General features: G+C 38.9%; 1 protein-coding gene across 5 annotated transcripts in view; it reads right to left on the bottom strand.

Moving 5' to 3' along the window:
- ccdc18 (coiled-coil domain containing 18) overlaps positions 1-20,583 on the bottom strand; it is a 30,139-nt gene that overhangs the window by 6,351 nt on the left and 3,205 nt on the right. For 4 of the 5 annotated variants that reach the window (XM_061694609.1, XM_061694613.1, XM_061694610.1 and 1 more), the window contains 19 exons: positions 18,767-18,895; positions 18,502-18,598; positions 16,587-16,708; positions 16,218-16,506; positions 16,000-16,087; positions 14,154-14,371; positions 13,897-14,007; positions 12,493-12,624; positions 12,070-12,204; positions 11,905-11,982; positions 10,329-10,445; positions 9,809-9,976; positions 6,693-6,835; positions 5,876-6,039; positions 4,822-5,035; positions 3,997-4,096; positions 3,777-3,908; positions 1,499-1,612; positions 1,257-1,394 (listed from right to left, as the gene is read on the bottom strand). In XM_061694609.1, the coding sequence (XP_061550593.1) occupies positions 1,257-1,394; positions 1,499-1,612; positions 3,777-3,908; positions 3,997-4,096; positions 4,822-5,035; positions 5,876-6,039; positions 6,693-6,835; positions 9,809-9,976; positions 10,329-10,445; positions 11,905-11,982; positions 12,070-12,204; positions 12,493-12,624; positions 13,897-14,007; positions 14,154-14,371; positions 16,000-16,087; positions 16,218-16,506; positions 16,587-16,708; positions 18,502-18,598; positions 18,767-18,895 (2,689 nt within the window). Of the gene's footprint in view, positions 1-1,256; positions 1,395-1,498; positions 1,613-3,776; positions 3,909-3,996; positions 4,097-4,821; positions 5,036-5,875; positions 6,040-6,692; positions 6,836-9,808; positions 9,977-10,328; positions 10,446-11,904; positions 11,983-12,069; positions 12,205-12,492; positions 12,625-13,896; positions 14,008-14,153; positions 14,372-15,999; positions 16,088-16,217; positions 16,507-16,586; positions 16,709-18,501; positions 18,599-18,766; positions 18,896-20,583 lie in introns of those variants that run through there. The other variant, XM_061694612.1, reaches the window with a different exon arrangement.

Raw genomic sequence — 20,583 nt, 5'->3', positions numbered from 1 at the left:
TAGACAATAATTGTTCAATATTACATAATACAGAGGAATTAGGAACCATCAAAGGCTGTCACAGTATCATGATGACTGTGTCCAACCGCCAACAACAGTTAATTTGAGAACTGACATCAAACTGAAGGAGGTTTTTTCAGACTTTTTTCAGTTAGCATTACGTAGACCTGAACAATGTAATGTGAGAACAGCAGCATAGCAAAATGCAGTTTCCACTAATCCCCCGCTATTTGTAGGGATAGAGACCAAGCCCCGCAGCAAGTATTGAAAAACCACCAGTAAATAACCCCCCGCCCAAAAAACAATGTTTATTTATTATTGCCTAAATAACCATAAATACATCAAAAACTCTGGCCCCAAAACAGTTTAATATCAATTCAAACTTAAAAATAAATGGCTTAAAGATGATTTGCTTTAGGCCAGGGATTTTTAGGGCAGTACTGCTACCACTTGTGGTACGCGGGCGCCCTCTAGTGGTATGTGAGCCTATCATATGTTACAGTGGCTTAAACTTTGTTCAATACGTTTCAGTTATATTAAACTTTTAGGGACAATAAATTTGCATTTAATCTTACAGAACTGTTTGTTTTCACACATTCATTAAGGTACATCTTTTAACTTTTTGGTGCAATACATTGTTATTGAATCATTATGTAAGTAGTTTTATTTCCTATATTTGAGTGCAGTGTTAATATTGTTAGAGTGGCTTACAATAATAGGAATAAATAATTTTTAGGAATAAAAGTTCTGCATCTTTTTTGATGAACACTACCTACTACATGACTTTATTTCAATGTTAGTCATTATGGTTGTGCTTGGTGTAAAGTGATTGTAAAGTGCAATTGTGAAGTGTCTTTGACTATGCTGAGAAGCACTAAATAAGCATAATGGATCATCACTATCATTATTATTTAGACAAAATGCACCAGAGGTGCTCATGTCACACATGCCGTAAAGACTCTACTAACTTCCACTAACAACCCAGGCTAAACCCAGCTCTACCCCGACATATGAAGCTCATCGAAATGTATCACTTCAATATAACTTCTTGACACCAATTCCTATTTACAGCACAAAAAACGTGAATAGGTAAATTTGTGAATAGCAAACCGTAAAGATGTGTGGGATTACTGTATTTGATTGTGATTGTAGTTTGCAAAGGTACGGAATTGTTTGTAATTGTTGCTAATATTTGACTCTCTCAAAAGTGTATCGAAAAGAATAGAAACAAGTCTCGACATCGGAGTGTGGTGTACCTCGTTGTTGTGTTGATCCCGCTCCAGATCCAGCTCCCGCTCAAGACAAGCGACAATGTTCTGCAACCTGGCCTCGGACTCCTGCCAGCGTGTCTCCTTCAGAGCCAGCTCTTCTTCTGCATGGCGCATCCTCACATCCTGCTCATGTATATACACATTAGACTCCACCATGCCCGGTCTTGGAAGCAGTGAAGCTAGGGCGTGCATACATTTACCACATCAAGCTACTGAATGGTGTTTACCTGCTCCTTCTCCTGCAGCTTGATGGCATCCAGTTGTGACGTGAGAGCGTCACAGTGACACTGAGCTTTTTCAAGCTCCTGCAGTAAGGTCTGAAGTCTATGCTGATGGGAGTCCTGAAACACAGCATCATTTACATGTAAGAGCTCATCAGGTGTGCATGGGAAATTTTCACTCAATTGGTCTGAAATGTATTATTTATTTACTACCTTTTTTCATCTATGCCAACGACTCAGGCAGAACAATGAAATGCTCTTCCACTCGATGGCAGAAGGTACAATTAACCTGTGAATCCACCTTGTTGTCATTTATACGACAGAATAATAGCTTTGTGTTCTCCTAAACAGGCCCTGATTTCACACTGAGCAAGTCGCCTTTGGTTAAACCACACCTGTACAGTAGTATGCAACTCTCTCACCCCTGATATCTGGATTTTGGCCTATTTTACAGCTGGTTCTCTCCTCTCCTCCCCACTCCTCTCCTGCTCAGAGAGGGGGCCAGGTGGCGATGAGCAAAGTAAGGTATGTTGGTGTGGAGGATTCTGCACTGCACCGTGATGAGATGATGCTGTTTAAACTAATATTGTGTAGCATCATGACTCACATTTGTGAATAAATTGAGACAAGCATATCATTCTTTCAATATACCTATATATATATTTTTGTGAATTTTTTTAGGGTGGTGTGCCTTGTGATTTTTCTAATGTGAAATATGTGCCTTGGCTCTATAAAGGTTGGGAAACAATGATCTAACGATACACTCATAAGCAACAAGATGGCGTATGCCTGTACAATCTAAATGTATTCACTATCCAATATAACAGCTATATTACATTTACTCCTTTTTCAAAGGTAATAACTGACTGACTTTTACAAAAACACAATGGAGTGTGCTATTTACCAACAATAATTTTAAATATTTACAGAGTGAACTGAATTCTTCATTTTGAATATGTAAGAATGACATCCCAAAAGAGAACAACAAAATAAAAAGATTAAAATATATTTTTAAAATCAAGTTAGTAAATTACACGATCAAAAAGGAGGAGGAAGACAAAACATATTGTCTCCTACCTCATCTCAACTTCTTTATGATTCTAAATAACTATTACTTTCGATGAACATTGATATAATAATAATAATAATAGGCGGCACAGTGGATGACTGGTTAGCATATCTGCCTCACAGCCTATGTGCCCTGCGATTAGCTGGGGACCAGTTCAGGGTGTACCCCACCTCTCGCCCGAAGATTTCTGGGATAGGCTACAGCACGCCCGTGACCCTAGTGAGTATAAGCGGAACGGAAGATGAATGAATGATTAATAATAATAATAAGATGAATTTTTCCATTTTAATGAGGTAGAAAGATGTCTGTTATGGACAGGTATTGCTATTTAGTGGTAAATCAACGACGAAATGCAACTGGCGGACCCACAGCTCCATGGCAAATGAGCAGCTTTCAGTGATCCTGTCCCAAATTCTAAATTAAAATGACATTTTTTCTGTCAGTGTCAAAATTGCAGCGCTGTTAATGCTGCAGTGATAATGGTAAGTGACGTATGATGCGAGATAGAAAAGATTAACTAGACAGACAGATTTATCAAAAAATATGATTTCCAATTGTCCCTAAAGGCAACACCCAAAATAGATAGATAGACCAAAAAGTTTTAAGAGCTGCATTTCCACCGGCCGTACTTGTACCATGAACCACAGGATATAAAGTATTTTATCCCCAAAACAACAGTTCTGTCTGTTCTTTATCTAGGCTGTCACATGCGCTGTACTTTTTCAATTGGGATCTTGTGACCTGATTTGGTCAAGTCATATATATATATATGTATATATATATATATGTAAATATGTATATATATATATATATATATATATATATGTAAATATGTATATATATATATATATATATGTATATATATATATATATATATATATATATGTATACACATACACAAAACATTTATGTGTCTATGTATAATGCATTGTTGGAGTATCGGATCAGGACTGTATCGGCAGATCCTCAAAAATCAAAGACTCGGACCTGGGTGCAAAAAAAGGAATCCTACTACCTAGGATAAACCTAAAATGCACAATAACTTTATAAGTGAACTTAATTTGCCCTTGAAACCTTTGAATGCATGTCCAACTGTTCAATCTTTGAGTCCATTCTGCACAAGAGCTGAACGGCAAAATCCACAACCACAAGTTGTGCATAATATAAGAACCTACCCTTTACACAATTCTTGTGCAGTCTTATTCTACACCTGACCTTTGTTTCCCCGAGTTCCCTCTGTACATCTCTCAGCTCTTCCTCTCTGGCCTCCAGACTGCGTTCCAGTGCCTTCACCTTGATCTCCATTTCCTGCTTGTGCTCCCGGATGGCCACATCCAGCTGGCCCAGCTGAGGAACAGACAGCGAGACGGAAGCATATATAAGTGTTGTCCAGAAATAACACCTAATGTACTTCAGATAAAAACCTATGCTGTACCAGTGTTGCTCTCCGCTGGAGCTCCCCCTGTCTTTCCTTCAGGGCACTGTCCATATCTAAAACCTCATGAGTCCTCTCTTCCAACTCCCTCTGGGTCTCACTGTGAACATGCACGCACACGCACGCACATTACCTTATTAATAAAACCATGTTAATATCTCATTAATGATTGTGAACATTAGTAGAGGTTTATAATCAATAGTTGTATATTTGTGCATTTCTTATCCATGTTGCACAGCAAGTGAGAAGGCAGATTAGACTGCATATCTTAGTGTCATTTTTGTGTGTATGAGATTATTAAGGCACATTTTAAGGAGCGGGGTTGTTTTTGGAAACATTTTTTGGGGGGCTTTGCTTATGCTCTGAGGGACACTAACGTGTAGTGTGTGAAGACCAATGAACTGAAGTCTTGCAGTCATACAGTGAAATCTATATATTGTTAATGTATGTTCCCTTGAGTGCTTTGTGTAAAGTAGCTGTAGGCAGTAGCTTACAAAAAGGCTTTATAGATCAGTGGTACAGTATATACCGTCTTGAAATAGTAAATGATTACATCACAAAAAGAATGTATGATCAATAAGCTTAACATTTGTTACACGGAATTACAAGACATTTTTCAGCTCAAATGGAAAAGATTACATCATCTACAGATGTGCATATCGTTACATCACAATCGTTATATGAACTCTCAGTAAGAAAAGTATAACATTGTCATGATATGGTTTTAGAAAAGAACAATTGTTTCAAACACAGAAGACACAAAATAAGAGCTCGGCATGACTCCATCACGTCCGCAGAAGAGTTCACGAGGGAGCGTAGCCTCACCTAAGCCGTATGCTCAGTTTTTCCACCTCCACTTGCCGTTCGTCGGCAATGGTTTGGATCTTCTGCAGGACGTCATTGAGCAACTGGAGCTGCGTCAGAGTCTCGGCCAGCTCCTTTTGCACGGTCTGCAGCTGGCCGTCCAGGAGCTGGACCCTCTGGACGCAGTTGTGCTTGTCTGCCTCGCAGCGATGGAGCTTCTCCTCCAGGTCCACCACTAAAGACAGGAGAAGAGAATTATGAGCAGGCTGAAATAGAATGTGAAGATGACAAACTGGCTTACAGGGTTCCCCCAGCTATATCGCACCTCACCTACCACGGGCCCCGCTACATCCCAGATTTGTTTGTTTTTTTAGGTCTATCGTGTCATACCCGCAATATCGCAAAAATCTGTGGTTGATAGTGATCATTCTTTAATGGATTTTAACTAGGGATGTTCCATTCCACTTTTTTCAGACAAATACCTATTGGCAGCCATAACGAGTACCCGATACCTTGAAATAAGGCAGGTATCGACCCGATATTGATACCTGGTATTGGTACTCGGTCATCCCTAGTTTTCACAGAACACAGCGGTACCTTGATTTACAAGTTTAATTCATTTTGTGACCAAGCTCATATTTTCCTCATTGAAAAGATTTTAAATGTCATTAAAACATTGCAGCCCCTGAAAAAACACCACTTTTTTAAGTTTTGAATAACTAAAATAGTATTGTATTGTGAAATATAAAAACATAAAACATAACGTTGTTAAGCCGAAGGTCACGTACAAACACTGCAGTATTTGTGTGTTGTCAGTGCCTTTGAAATACATTTAAAAAAAATACATCAAGTTAGTAAATTACACATATTCAAAAAGGAGTAGGAAGAAGTAAAAACATAGTCTCCCACCCCTAGCTCAACTTCTTTATGATTCTATGTGCTCAACTTCTTTATGATTCTATATAACTATTACTTTATGTGAACATTGATATGACACTATAACTATTGAAAAACAAAATGTTTTTTAAAGTAATTTTCAGGTCAATCTCTCACAATGAATGGGGTATTTTCTTACCCAGGTCATTCTTGTTTTCGAGCAGACTCTTTGTTTGCTGCAGATTCTTGTCCATGATGCTGATCTGAGATGTCTTGATGGTGACGTCCTTCCGCAGACTCTGCAGCTCTGACTCTTTAGACATGAGCTCCACTTGGTAGTTTTTCACATCTGTTGACACTTTGCTTTGAGGATATTAAGATAAACAAGGTTCTCATCATAGGTAATTTCATTTAGCAATTACATACAACACAAGCATTTTACATAAGCCCAAATTTTAAACAACAGGCATTACATTCAACACATTGAATCTTATTCACCTCACCTTATCATGAGCACAGCACCCATCTTTAATATAAAGAGTACCCTCTGCAATTGTCAGGGACGCAAAAAAATGGCTTCATGTGTCACATGAAAAAGAGAGAACCCTCCGCAATGATTAGGGATGCAAAAAAAATGCTTCGTGCCACATGAAAAAAACAAATAAAAAATGCCAATGTGATTTTCCTCTGCAGCTGTTTGAAACATCACAATCCAGCAGAAAGAACTGGCTTTAAACCCAAGCAGATCCCCACTTATATACATACACACATAATGATGAATGAGGGAGGCAGCGCAAGAGGGGCTGTGTTACGCCTACTGTCATGCCATGTAATCATAAGACAAGGCTAATATTATCATCAAACGGGACAACATATTTTTTAAAACAAACATGTCAGTCATAAGGAAATATATTACATAAATAGTATTTGAAGTACATGATGTGTAAAAACACATGGACAACAAGCTGTTAATGAAATCTGTATATCTACTCGTGTGATGGCACTGCTGTTCTTACTTGAGCGTCTCAGACAGTTTGATGTTCTTCTCCTTCATGTCATGTAGCCCCTTGTCCTTCTCGTCATCGCCTTCCCGTCTGGTCCTCACCTCATCCTGCAGAGATGCTCGGGTTCGCTCCAGCTGATGCTCCAGAGTGGATACCTACAAACAAGACACCACGGCATGTCTTTGTATGTTATATGGTCGTACAATCTAGAATTCCACCAAGTCAAGATACACCTCTAAAGTCACACAAAATTGCAGTCATGCATCAGACTTCAAACCTCAGTTCCACCAGCACGATAGGGCTAATTCTGTTTGTGTTTAGATTTTGTTAAGATATGTTACGAAAAGTAGTAGAGAAAATACGGGCAGTTATGTCATGAAAGTAGCAACACTGCAAGATATACACTATAGCACTTTTTCCCCAGCAACACCATCGACAAGGAACCGAATGATCATAAAATTAAACTTTCTACATAATTCAGAGTAAAATCAAATACAAGCAACTATCAATTGCTAAAACTTTAAATGAATTAGGCATTTTACAGAGATTTTGGACAAAATTATACTAAACGCTCATGAAAACGGGTTGTTTGACATCTGATATCACCTGTTTCAAACCACACTGTTAAGTTTATCTCATGAACTGCAATGTTGCCACTTTCTTTTTTATTTGCTACAGAAAATGATTCATCTACCAAAGCAATGATGGTAAATCAAGCCAAAGAATGTACAGTGCATCCAGGAAGTAATCACAGCACTTTCCCACATTTTCTGACATTACAGCCTTATTCCAAAATGGATTTTTTTTTTTTTTTTGGGGTCATTAAACTTCTACACACAACAACCATCCGTCCATTTTCCATACCACTTATCCCCACTAGGACATTTGCCTCACAGTTCTGAGGACCCGGGTTCAAATCTGGCCACACAAATCCCATAATGAAAATGTGAAAAAATATACTTTTAAAAAATATATATATTTTGTAAAAGCTGCTTGTAACATAAAATGTACATTTTTAAAAAGTTGAAGCGCTATAAATACATTCCGGATTCATTGTACATGGCAAACACTCACGTAACATCCATCCATCCATTTTCATGAAATAAATATTGTCTGATTATTTAGTGTGCAATAATATCAGCACAGATACTGTTTTTAGAACATGCTGTGTGTAGCTCAGCTTGCTGTATGGCTAACATTGTCTTGGGAGATGGGACATGAAGTTACAAGCTTAAAACACTTCTGTGCTATTTATGTGGTCACAAGATTTGACTGCTTTCCCCCTGCAAGAAATGCTTCGTTATCTCTCGCACATTACACCCTTCGAGCTCTATGGGCACGCCGAATTAGCAGCTAGATCATCTATTTGCTAGTCAGACCACAGTCACCACAGTTCATAGGTTTAGGAAATTCTGTTACATAAACAAAAATCATTGCTCATGATGTGCTTTGGTTTTACTTTACATAAACACTGGTCGTCTTTTCGTTTTTTTTTTGGTCCTGTTAGGTCAAGCAGAATCGAGGATCTGTATCCCTTTTCTGCCGGGACAGTTTTACTGTGTCACAGTGGAGTTTTTAAGCTGCCGCTGTGGTTTCTATTGAGAATCAGAATCGATCAGTCGAACAGAACAAAGTTTCTAGAGAGGAGAGAGAAACAAGGACAAAAGACAAAGGACTAATTGTAAACAGGATGAGAAAAGTAAATCATTACATATCTACAACAATGAAACATTAAATGAGTATTGCATGGGGCTGTACTGTTACACACTGTGAGGGAAGGACAGGACAAGATAGAAGACAGGTGAAGAAACATGCAGGACAAGGGTCGTGAACCCGGCTATACAACTGAAGTGTGGTGGGATTGACCATGTAAATTATAAAAGTCGATTAGACGAGAGTGAGTGAAGGCCTCTTTATACTCCCGCGCTGGCGCGGCCAACAACGCCCAAATTGCATCATGTGACAAACGCATTGGCCCGCACGGCCACTCTGCATCACTTGACACGCACACGGCAAATTTTTTTGCTGCGCATAGAACGCCGCGGACATCATCTCTCATCATTGGTCACATGCTGTGATGACGTACTCAGCGTGCCCCTTGGTTCTACATACCATCTACGCCGCCGCCTTCTCAATCGATTTTGCAGCATAATTAAACGTATCATCTGGTCATCTAGGTCATTCTGGTCATTTGTTCTAGCAGATACTGTTCCACGGTCGCCATTGTTGTTGCTTTGTTCCTTGTTACTGAAAGGAAAGTAAAAACCTACTTGAAATGGCCAAAAAAATGCAGAGGAAACTCCACCCTGTGGTGTCCTAGCCAATACCAGCCGTAGCGACATTTTCAAAACTGCGCGCGTGGGTTGCGCTCGAGTATAAAGGCAAAACTACGCGTGGGATAGGCGCAATGACGACGACGCCCGCGCGAGTATAAAGAAGCCTTGAGGGGATACACAAGGAATTAGCATATTCATGAGTGATTTGTCAAAATAAGTGAGTGGCCCCATACCCAATGAAAGAGTCCCAGGAGTGTGTGCCTGCTGACACATGCAAGTGAATTGACACCGTTTTGCATGCACAAAGACTGACAGAAGTGTCCTGTAATTGCCTCCACCACGGAGACTGAGGACCCCACCCAATCAATCGAGGAGCGGGATCGGGCCCAGGGGTCCACCCGAGAGCAGCTCGGTGGAGGGGACACGTCCCACACCGAGGGAGCCAGGGTGGTCCGCCGGCCCCACTGAGGCGCCCCGACACCTGACCACCCGGTGTGGGGTTTGGTGGGGTCGCCTGAGTTGACAACATCTCCTGTGCGAGTGTGCTCAGTGTGTTTTTCAAGTTGTATTTATGAACAGCATTTTATTTCAGCTGTGGTTGTTATATAAATAAATAAATGAGTTGAGGTACATTTTACTGCTGTCACGTTTGATAAACGGCTGAAAAGTACATTGGTGACTGTCTCTCTCCTTTCCCACATTCGAGGGCATTACAGTAAGTATAATGTAAAAACATGAAAAGTGATCACAAAATTTTGCGAAACATTTTGGGGTGCGAACGATGAACCGTGGTATAGCGGGGGAACACTGTATTGGCAAATACAGTTCATGAATCATCAAAATAGTACTTACCTGTTGCTGCCAATGACTTTGGCTGTCCTCCAGTTCAACGATTCGGGCCGAGCTATCAGTCAGCATCGTCCGCTGCTGCTGCAGAGACAGCTGAAGCTGCACGTTTTGCTCACTGGAGCTTTGAGCCACCCGAGTGACACCATGAAGCTTTTCCTGCTGCGAACACACCTGAAGGGGGGGACGACAGGAGGTGACGAGAGAATAAGGAGAGCAGAGGACCAGAGATTTCTAACTGTCATTAGGCTTTCATCATTGACATTAACTTGGAAGACAAACAACAGGAAATGAGGGGGCGGGGGGGTGAACGACTTCAACAGCTCATTCTATATTACACCGGTAATTGAGACAAAAATCATCATTATTTCAATACTTTTTGTGACATGCTTGTTTGGTAGTGTTTCTAATGTCAAATATGTACCTCCACTCAATAAAATAATAATAAAAGTGCCCTTTACACACAGGGCAGGGCAATGTGAAAAAGACGGCTTAGATAGCCAGTGTGAAAGCGGTGACTGTGTACCTCATCTTTAGATCTCTGCAGCTTAGATTCATAGCTTTTCTTCATCTCCTCCATCTGCTGAAGATGCCATGTCAGCTCCTCTCGGCAGGCTGACAGAGATGACTGGAGCTCATTCTCCTGACGCGCGCACAAAAGTCTAAGTCACCACTCGCAGAACGTACAACTTTTAAAGGAGACATTATGAAAACTGGCTTATTAATTGTTTCAAGACAATTAGTTGGGTCTCTGCAGTGCTTGGCCACGTATGAAGTGTGAAATTAAACCAAGTCAACCTTTGGTTATCGTTCTGAAATGTGTCTGTGAGCAAGCCCTTCTGAAATCTGCTGAATTGTGACATCACACTACTATGGTTAAATAAGCCAGTAGTGGCTTTGCACAGGCGCCATCTGGGCTCAGAGGGGTGAACATCTCCTGCTCTGAAGGGAGCCTCCAACTCTCCAATACGGCCACAAAAAGTCACTAGATTTGAAAGATTTGGAAAAATACGGGTTTGAAGAATTGCTAAATATAGTGACAAAGTCGTCGTCAATATAGTCGTTGGTACCTTAAGATACAAGTTTAATTTGTTCTGTGACCACGATTATAACTCAAAAGACTGGTATCTCAAATCATCTTTCCCCATTGAAATGAATGGAAATGCTATTAATCCATTCTCGTCTCCAAAAAAAAAAAAAGTCTGTAATGTGTTTTCTAATGAGAAAAATTGCACAACTTCATAATATATTTTCATTACATAATTAAACAGAATGTAGAGAAATCAAACAATTGTTGCCACATTTTTGGTTCAATTCAATGGACATCTTGTTGCTTCTTCTTCGGTGTGCACTCTTTAGCCACTTGCAGTTTACTACAGACATACAGATATGGATATACATGAAGACGGGTGAGTCCTCAATAAGTCACAATAATATTAGTGGTTCTTCACATAGGATAAAGAATATATTCCTGTGAGTATTGTTATATTATCTGTCTACATGCAATCCTCCACCGTTTGTGTTCAAATATCCGTTGCTTATATGGTTATAAAACTGCCACATGAACGTGATTCGTTAGCCCATCTATGGTGTTTCCCATTTTGTGTTAGCATTAAGCTAGCAGAGTTAAAGGATAAGGTATGTGGCTGTTTTAAATACATGTAATTCTCTGTTTGATTTTTATTTTGACGGTAAACTTAAACTGGTAGTGGCAGTCAAAAACTTTAAACCTCTTCTTTGAAGAATTGTTCACCAATTCTATCTGCCAAACTGCTGCTAAGTTGAGTTCAATGCCACCGTAAACTGCTTGCATCTCAAGTTTTTGCTCGCAGCCCAAAGCAAAAATATCCAACGAACGATGCCTCATATCGCCAAAAGCTCGTAAAGCGGGTCACTCATATCGCAGCGCACCAAGGCCATTACACCTAAAGTATGTGAAAATGGAAGAAAATATTCATTTGTACGTCCACTCAAGAGTTTCTACGAGATAGCATATGGTCTTGTCCATTGATCCTTCAAACAAAGTGTGTTTACAATCTCCATTCAAGCTCATGTCCAAGGACACGGATTAGTCATGTGTTGCAGAACGTTGTTCCACTGACCTTGGTGGCAGACTCAGCTGACTGCTCTTTTAATCCCTGGAGCAACTCTTCATTGTGTCTTGCTTCAATCTGCTTCTCCTGGTGCCAAAACAAATGGCATCCACCCATTCACAAACAGCGTATTAAGCTTGTAGTAAATACACCTTGCCTGACAGGAATCCTTACCTGTGTGAGCTGTTCTACGGAGGTCCGGAGCTCTAAAGCCAGAGCCTGAGCCTCATCCCTTTCTCTCTGGAGAGAAGTCAGCTCCTGCTCCATCTCCAACACCCGAGAGTGAGCTTCCTTCACAGACAGCTGTAGCTGCAAATGAAAGAAAGAAATCCCTTTACATTTATCTTTAATTTTGCATATTACACAGTAAAAAAATATATAAATATTGCATTATTCCTTTTCCTCTTGTCTTAAGGTCACAGTAGCTACCTTGTGAAAGATACAAAAATGAACAATCTAGACAGTTTTTTTTTGTTTTGCACTATTCATTCCATCATGACTCAAATATGCAATACGAGGGTAAAGTGAACCAAGTCTACACTGTTTGAATTTGAGGAATGTTAAAAATATATACATGTATATGTAAATTCAAATCACCATGTCAATTCTGTGCTGCTGTTCGGTGCATTGCTGACTTTGTGACTGTTTAGTCTTCTCCAAAGATTGCTGGTACTCTCTTTGCTTTTTGCTCATCAGTGTTTGGTAGTGTTGAAGTGTGCAGCTCTTCTCCTGAATTAATACCAAAAAAAAAACAAGTTAAGATAAGAAAACAAGGACTATATAGTTATAGACGGCAATAAAAAACCTAAAAAATCCTAACTTCTAGATTTTCTCAAGCATTTTCAGGTGCATCTCAATTAATTAGAATATTGTAGAAAAGTGAAACACATTATTCTGATGCATTGAAAACTTGGGACAAAGGTGTGAAAATCAAGGGCCAGGGGCCAGATGCCACCCGCCACATAATTAAATGTGGCCCATGAAAGCAAATCATGTACATCAAGTTCCATGATTCTTGCTAAAATCCATGTCAAGATTTCAAACTGTTATATGTAATACATAATTACGTGAGCTATTGCAAGCATTTTTTTTGGTTACCAAACCCCTTTTTACAATCACTTGATCAATAGTTGAACAAATTATCATCCTTAACTTCTTATTTCAAAACTAGTTATCCATCAATTTGTTCTGTATAAGTAATATTAGGACAGAGAAATGGAACATTTACATACAGTATATGGTTTCACAGTCATAACCCTCTGTGGGAAACAGTAGCTACAATGTGGCCTGCGACAAAAATTTGTATGACACCCCTGATAGAATAATACTCTTCACAAGGCCAATTCGTGTCTAATTTCCGTATTGAAAAAAAAAAAAAAAAAAAATCAGTTTATATAATTTCTTGAGATGGTAAATTGTGGGTGTTCACTGCAAACGATAATAATCAAAATTATTGAAAATCAAATCATTAAATATTTCACTTTGAGTGTTGTGAATCTAAACAATGAGTTTCACTTTTTGAATTGAACTACTGAAATAAATTGAGTTTTCCACCATTAATTTCTAATGTATCGAGCTGCATCTGTATGTATTTGACAGCACAACTGGATAATACAGGTAGTTCTTCTACCCAGTTTAAATTCCAGTTCCAGCCCTAAAAACTATTTCTGTGACATAAAATTGATAATTGCAGGAAAAACGAAGTTGGAGGTTGCATATTGGCCTGTAGAGAAATGTGAACAACTGTTCGAACCACACAAAATGTGGACTTATCTCAAATAAAACTGTGACGTGCTTTGCACGAAAACAAACAAAAAAACAAATCTCATCTGAGGAAGGCAAACTACTTTAAATCTAAGTATCCCGTTGTGACTGAATATGATACTTATACAACTTTCTAGCGGGCTAGCATTTAGTGGACATGCATTTGGAGATTAAGTCAAAGAAAAATTGAGTCACTGTGTCAGTGTGTATACATAGGAAGGCGAGTTTGTTTTGTACCTGCAGTTGCTTTTCCAACTCCGTATTCTTCATTGCAGCCTGACTGTAGGCTGAAGTTTTCTCCTGTAACTGTTTTTCAAGCGCAGCAACTCGAGCGCTCTTCCTCTTTAGCTGAGTTGAAACAAAGAACAATGCAAAGCTCTGACACGCTGCCAAAACTGTGAAACCGCGTAAGAATACAAAGTGAAGTATTAAATTGTCACATTTGCTGCATGGCCAGGACAAGCAGAAACGGAATGACTGAAAAGTGGCATTACTTCTTTCTCCGAGGCTGTGGTTCTATTGCCTTTGTCCATCAGTTCCATCTGGAGGTTCTGGTAGTGGGAAGCTCTTTGGGCCAAGGAGGCCTGTAGAGAGGAAATCTCCTCCTGGGCTCGGTTCACACAGGTCTGAAGCCTCTCGACCTGGGTGCTTTGTTTAGTCCGCTCGGCCTCCTTTAACTGAAGAACTTGTAACAGATGCTGGTAACCTTCACCTGAGAAGGGAAGATGATAAAATGACTGGAAGGGTTGGGCTTTATGATGCCAATATTACTGTATTGTGTTACTTTGATGGTTTATTTAGGGCAGGTACTTTTGAGGAAATGTGTGTATGCATGTAGTAAAAATCAGTCAACTGCTTGCCTTTAATTTTCCGCCTTTCTTTTTTGTGTTGCGTCATATATGGTGTATCATGCCCGTTCTTGGTGAAATAATTAAAACCAAGTGTTCTGTTTGTTGTTGTTTTTTTTATTTTGGGTTCAGAGAGGTGGTACTGTGAGACTAGTGGATACCACATCTTCTTCACATTTCTGAGGCTGAGGAATGAATGAATCTCAGCTGCAGCCTGCCTGTGCGGAGTTTGCATGTTCTCCCCATTCTTGCGTGGGCTTTCTCTGTGTACTCCGGCTTCCTCCCACATAACAAAAACATGCAGGTTAGTTTAGTTGAAGACGAAATTAGGGGTAGGCAAGTGCCACATTTGAGTTTGAAATATGACAGATGGGGCAGCTGAATCATAGATGAGGTGGAAAAAAGAAAAAAGAAAAAAAAAAGAAAAATATGCAAAATATTTGTTTTTATTTACATTAGATTAATTAATTATTGCCATGAATAAATTATAATTTTCACATTAATCACTTACAATGAATTATAATTAAAAATTTATTTAATACAATGTAAAAGTATATTTATGGAATAGTTAATTTTAATATATAAATATTGAAATGAAAAAAAAAAACAAATTAAACTAAAAATAATTACATTCATTCATTTTCCGTACGGCTTATCCTCACTAGGGTCGCGGACGTGCTGGAGCCTATCCCAGCTATCTTCGGCAAGAGGCGGGGTACACCCTGAACCGGTCGCCATCTAATCACAGGGCACATATAAACAAATAACCATTCACACTCACAGTCAAACCTATGGGCAATTTAAAGTCTTCAATTAGCCTCCCATGCATGTTTTTTGGATGTGGGAGGAAAACGGAGTACCCAGAGAAAACCCACACAAGCACGGGGAGAACATGAAACTCTACACAGGCGGGGCTGGGATTTGAACCAGAGTGCTCAGAACTGTGCGTCAGATGTGCTAACCACCGTGCTGCCCAAATAGATTACAATTAAACAAAATACTAAATTACACATTCAATTCCAAAAATTACATAAAAATATTCATAATAATCCAATAATTTTTTTAGATCAATAAATGTTTAAATATTCATAAATACATTTTTACTAACCAATTTTTGGGGGCAAAATTAATAAAATAATGCAAGAAATATAAGACAACTTTTGATAAAGTAAATGTTCGTTGGGCCGGATTAAAGAACAGTGTGGGCCATAGGTGTGAATATATGAATGGTAGTTTGGCTATGTGTCCTGCGATTGACTGGCGACCAGTCCAGGGTGTTACACCCCCCTTTCGCCCAAAGTCAGCTGGGATAGCCTTCAGCTCACCTGCGACCCTAATGAGGATAAACAGTATACAGTAGGAAATGGATGGATGGCGGATCATAATGAAACTTGCATGTTGTATCCCTCTTTAAAAAAAAATAAAAAATTTAAATGCTGAGAGAAAAAAAGAAGAAAGGAAGGGGAAAAAAAGTTCTCGGGGTCAACCGTACCAGGTTGAAGCTTCATCATCTGTGCAGTTCTGGAATAGTCAACAGGGGGCAGGATGCAAGGCCTCACACACAATGGTCCCACAGCATCCTAAAATTAACACAGTAAACACATTACATATTATATTAACCTATTTTGGCTTTATGTACTATATTCAACAAATAAGTTATGAAACACTGATAATGAAATCATGTGAGGCGTAAACAAAGTATCTCTCCACCTCTCGGAGATGCAGCAGGGATAATATGGCCTCCAGGCTGGCGGTCTCTCCTTGGCTCTGCTGAGCTGCTCTGTGGCTTTGGGCCAGGCACAGCTCCTGGTTCTTGGTCAGAGTGTGCAGGTCTTCCAGTTGCTTGCGCAGAGAATCCAGCTCCCTGCATTCTGCGTTGCGGTCCGTCAGCTGCCTCCGAAGGTCTGAGCTCCGCCGTCCAGCATCCTCCAGCTGGGCCTTGAGGTCGGAATGCTCAGCAGCTGAATTCTTTGCCAGCCTCGCTTCCTCCTTTAGCTGGCTGTGAGACCCGTGAGGAGGTAATGGTAATGATGAATTAGACAAAATAATGATAGGAGCTAGTGGAGTTAACATGCATACCTGATTGTATGACTCTGATCGGCCTTGTCTCTCTCCAGGTCAGTACACTTTAGTTGTAACTTTTCTTTTTCTCGCACACACTCAATCAGATTCTGTTTTAATTTTATTTCACTCTCCATCACCTAGAAAACACAACAAATTATTGTTTTAATTGTATTTAGGCCAAGGATGTCCAAACGTTTTCTAATGAGGGCCACAAAGAAAAATGAAAGAAGGCGGGAGGCCCATGTCAACTTGTGTTGATGAAACATGCTAAAACCAATTTAATAATGCTGTAGGTCAACTAATACAAGCAGGTAAATGTATTTCAAGAAAAACAATCTCAACCTCAGAATGCTGTTATCACTTACAAAGTAACAATTATAGTATAGTACAGGGATTAGGGTGATATCTACATTTTTTTAATAAAGAAAACTGGGGGCTTGTCACATTCACATTTAGAGACAAATTTTAATTTACTGTAATTTCCAGTGTATAATGCAGACTCATGTATAATACGCACCCAAAAAGTTTACCTCAAAATTCTGGAAAACCAATCTACCTGTGTATAATACATTTTTACAATGCATGATTTTGCTTCTACCCATCTGATAAAAACATTAAGTATTATCTGTATTTTGTTAGTTTTTTCAAAATAATTATTCTGAAGTTAAGCACTTTATTTGAACATGCAATACTTTCTTTTGATTTACTTAATTTAATTTTGAAATTCACAGCCCTACTTTTATTTAGTAAATGAGAAAACACACAGTTGTGCTCATATGTTTGATTACCCAGGCAGAATTTGTGAGATGGGTAGAATTCTTTAAAGAAAACATGAAGGGCCAGGCGAAACACATTTAATTTTATTTTTATGAGATTCAAATTAAACTGTCAAGCATTTCAGAAAAGCATTATCATTAAACAAAACATAACCATAAAGAAATTAATGATAGTTATTGTTCAGTCATCAGTCGTATTAAAAACAAAACCCAGTATTTTACAAATTCTGCCAGGGTATGTCAATTTATGAGCACAACTGTACATATATGCAGTCATACGTACCCCTGTCATATTGGAATGAAAGTGTAGGCTACATCTTTTTCATAACCTCTAAATGGCGGTGGCACATTAGAATGAAAGTTTGCACCTTTTTCATAATCTCTAGATGGCGGCATACATTTATAAAATGAGTTTTTTTTTTTTCATTTTCCCCTATACCTATTTATAATGCACACTATTGAGTTTTAACAATTTTTTTGGGGGGGGGGGTGGAAATTGCATTATAGACGAGAAATGACGGTACCTTTTTCATAAGAATAATAAGAAAAAGAAGAATCCTCAATCACAATAATAATATATAAAAAGTGTGATCTTGTAAATTTCAACTTTCGTTACATTTTTATTATTTTTTAAATTGTAACTTTTGTAACCTTTCGATGTTTAATTTTAATATTAGAATATGGGACAGGCCAATTAGAAATGTATAGCAAACCAAAAATGGCCCTCGTACCAGGCTTTAAGCTAATATACTGAATATTTAAAAAAGAAAAAGAAAAAAGAAAAGAAAAGAAAAAACAACATACCATATACAGTGCGACTGCCAAATTCAACCACCCTAAAGCTAAAAGTTGTACAGTTTAGATATTGAATAACAAAATATGCTTCAAGTCACATGAAAACTAAGGTCTAACTTTCATTGTGAAATTCTCATGAGACTTCAGCTTCGTAAACATCTCAAGATTAATTTTTTAAGTGTGTTTTTACTCTTCTTCGGCTGTTTGTGTTGCCGTCATAAAAGGTTAAAATGAGACCTAAAAAAACAATAATTTCCTGTACAGCTATTAGAAGTTTTAGAATGGTAGCAGTTTCACTCTGAACATATTATTTCGAAGGACAACCTTAGAGGTTCCACTGTATCTGACTAAAAATCTACCTTTTGAAATTTAATGTCAACGGTGGCCTTATACTCTTTGAAAGCTGCTTTGAGTTTCTCTGCATTTTCGAGGGCTTGGTTTCTTTGCTGCTCTGCCCTGTTAAAAATGAGAGAAAACATGAGAACTACAGTACAAATATATCATGTTGTAAATTAGATAAAGAACAGTGCATTTTCAGCACAACTATATTTAACGTAATCCCAAAACTGTGAACTATAATAAAATGACAACATTGTTGAATTCCAAGCACAGCTAAAACGTTACCGTTTACACAGAGCAGTCTTGCTGGCCAGCTCTTCTCTAAGAGTGCTTAGTTTCTCGGACAAAGTTGTTACCATGATGTCACTGTGAGCCGCTTCCTCCTGGCAACGCTTTGCCCTCAGCTCTGCTGCCCTGACAAACACAAAAACACACTGGCTTTTAGGATATTCAGAAAGGAGGTGTAAAAAGTTATAGGGACATAGTTTTCAACACAATATAAAAAAGAAGTAAAAAATGATAAATATATAAAAAATCATGCATGAAGCCATTTTTACTGAGCCTTTAAATGTGCGTTCATATTTATGAGGGTTTATATACTGTACTAACACTGTTGACAACTATCACAATTCAGTTACCTGCACAATACCAGATTGTATAAAGTTTTCTAATAAACTCCATGCTCCAATAAATCTCAGATTGTGCCATACACTTGAAAAATAATGGAAAACAGTGATTCCCTTTTTCCCCCTGTAGAAAAGAATAACCTTAGGTCCCACTAGGAATCTGTAATTACCTTCACTATAACTGATACATACCACCATGTGTTGTGGTAGATGTCTTTACCACAAAACACACCACCTGCACAGCAGACATGGCATCGGTAAAGCTGACACTTACTGTGGAGTTTAATGTTGCTTATTCAGTATGGAACAGTCTTGAAGAAAATATATTACATATTTCAGCACTCAATAACAATTATGGACCAGAACAAATTTTATATATATATATATATATAATTTTTTAAAAATAATGAAAAAAATAAAGAATGTGCGTCATTTATTATTTTTGTTTTGTTTTGTCCTGTTCGGCTGTTGGATGGAAAATCTGTATCCCTTTCATGCCGGAACAGTTTTACTGTGTCACAGTGGAGTTTTTAAGCTTCAGCTGTGGTATTATAATTGACCTTTATTGAGAATCAGACTTGATCAGTCGAACAGAGTAAAGTTTCTAGAAGGGAGAGAGAAACAAAAACAAAAGACAAAGCACTAATTGTTAACAGGATGAGAGAAGTAAATCATTACACTATCTACAACAATGAAACATTAAATATGAGTGTTTTATGGGGCTGTAATGCTACATCCTGTGAGGGAAGGACAGGACAAGATAGAACAGGACAAGGACAGGAGAAGAAGCATGCAGGACAACGCTTGTAAAAAAAAAAAAGAAACAAACAAAGAAAAAAGCCTGTTCGTAGTTCGGCTAAAGTATTGTTAGCAAAGAAGGAAAGTGACCAACATTTTAGACAAACACGGATTTGTCTTGGCATCGCTTTTCGTCAGTGGAGAGCACTAAAGAAAAAACTTCGGCTGAGAACAGACAAGGATGTCGCCTTGCAGCTGTCAGATCAGTAATTAACCTGCTTTATAACATAGTTCGAGTAGGGTGTGTTGCTGTAACATGAACCATCTATCCATCCATCCATTTTCTGAGCTGCTTCTCCTCACTAGGGTCGCGGGCGTGCTGGAGCCTATCCCAGCTGTCATCGGGCAGGAGGCGGGGTACACCCTGAACTGGTTGCCAGCCAATCGCAGGGCACATAGAAACAAACAACCATTCGCACTCACAGTCATGCCTACGGGCAATTTAGAGTCTCCAATTAATGCATGTTTTTGGGATGTGGGAGGAAACCGGAGTGCCCGGAGAAAACCCACGCAGGCACGGGGAGAACATGCAAACTCCACACAGGCGGGGCCGGGGATTGAACCCGGGTCCTCAGAACTGTGAGGCTGACGCTCTAACCAGTCGTCCACCGTGCCGCCTGGTTAGAGAATTTATATTCTAGGAAATGGTGCTATAAATGACATGTTAAGAAATATAAT

This window comes from Phycodurus eques, chromosome 13 (genome assembly GCF_024500275.1).
Source record: "Phycodurus eques isolate BA_2022a chromosome 13, UOR_Pequ_1.1, whole genome shotgun sequence".
Lineage (NCBI taxonomy): Eukaryota > Metazoa > Chordata > Actinopteri > Syngnathiformes > Syngnathidae > Phycodurus > Phycodurus eques.
The sequence above is the reverse complement of the archived record's forward strand: the minus strand, read 5'-3'. Positions and strand labels throughout refer to the sequence as shown.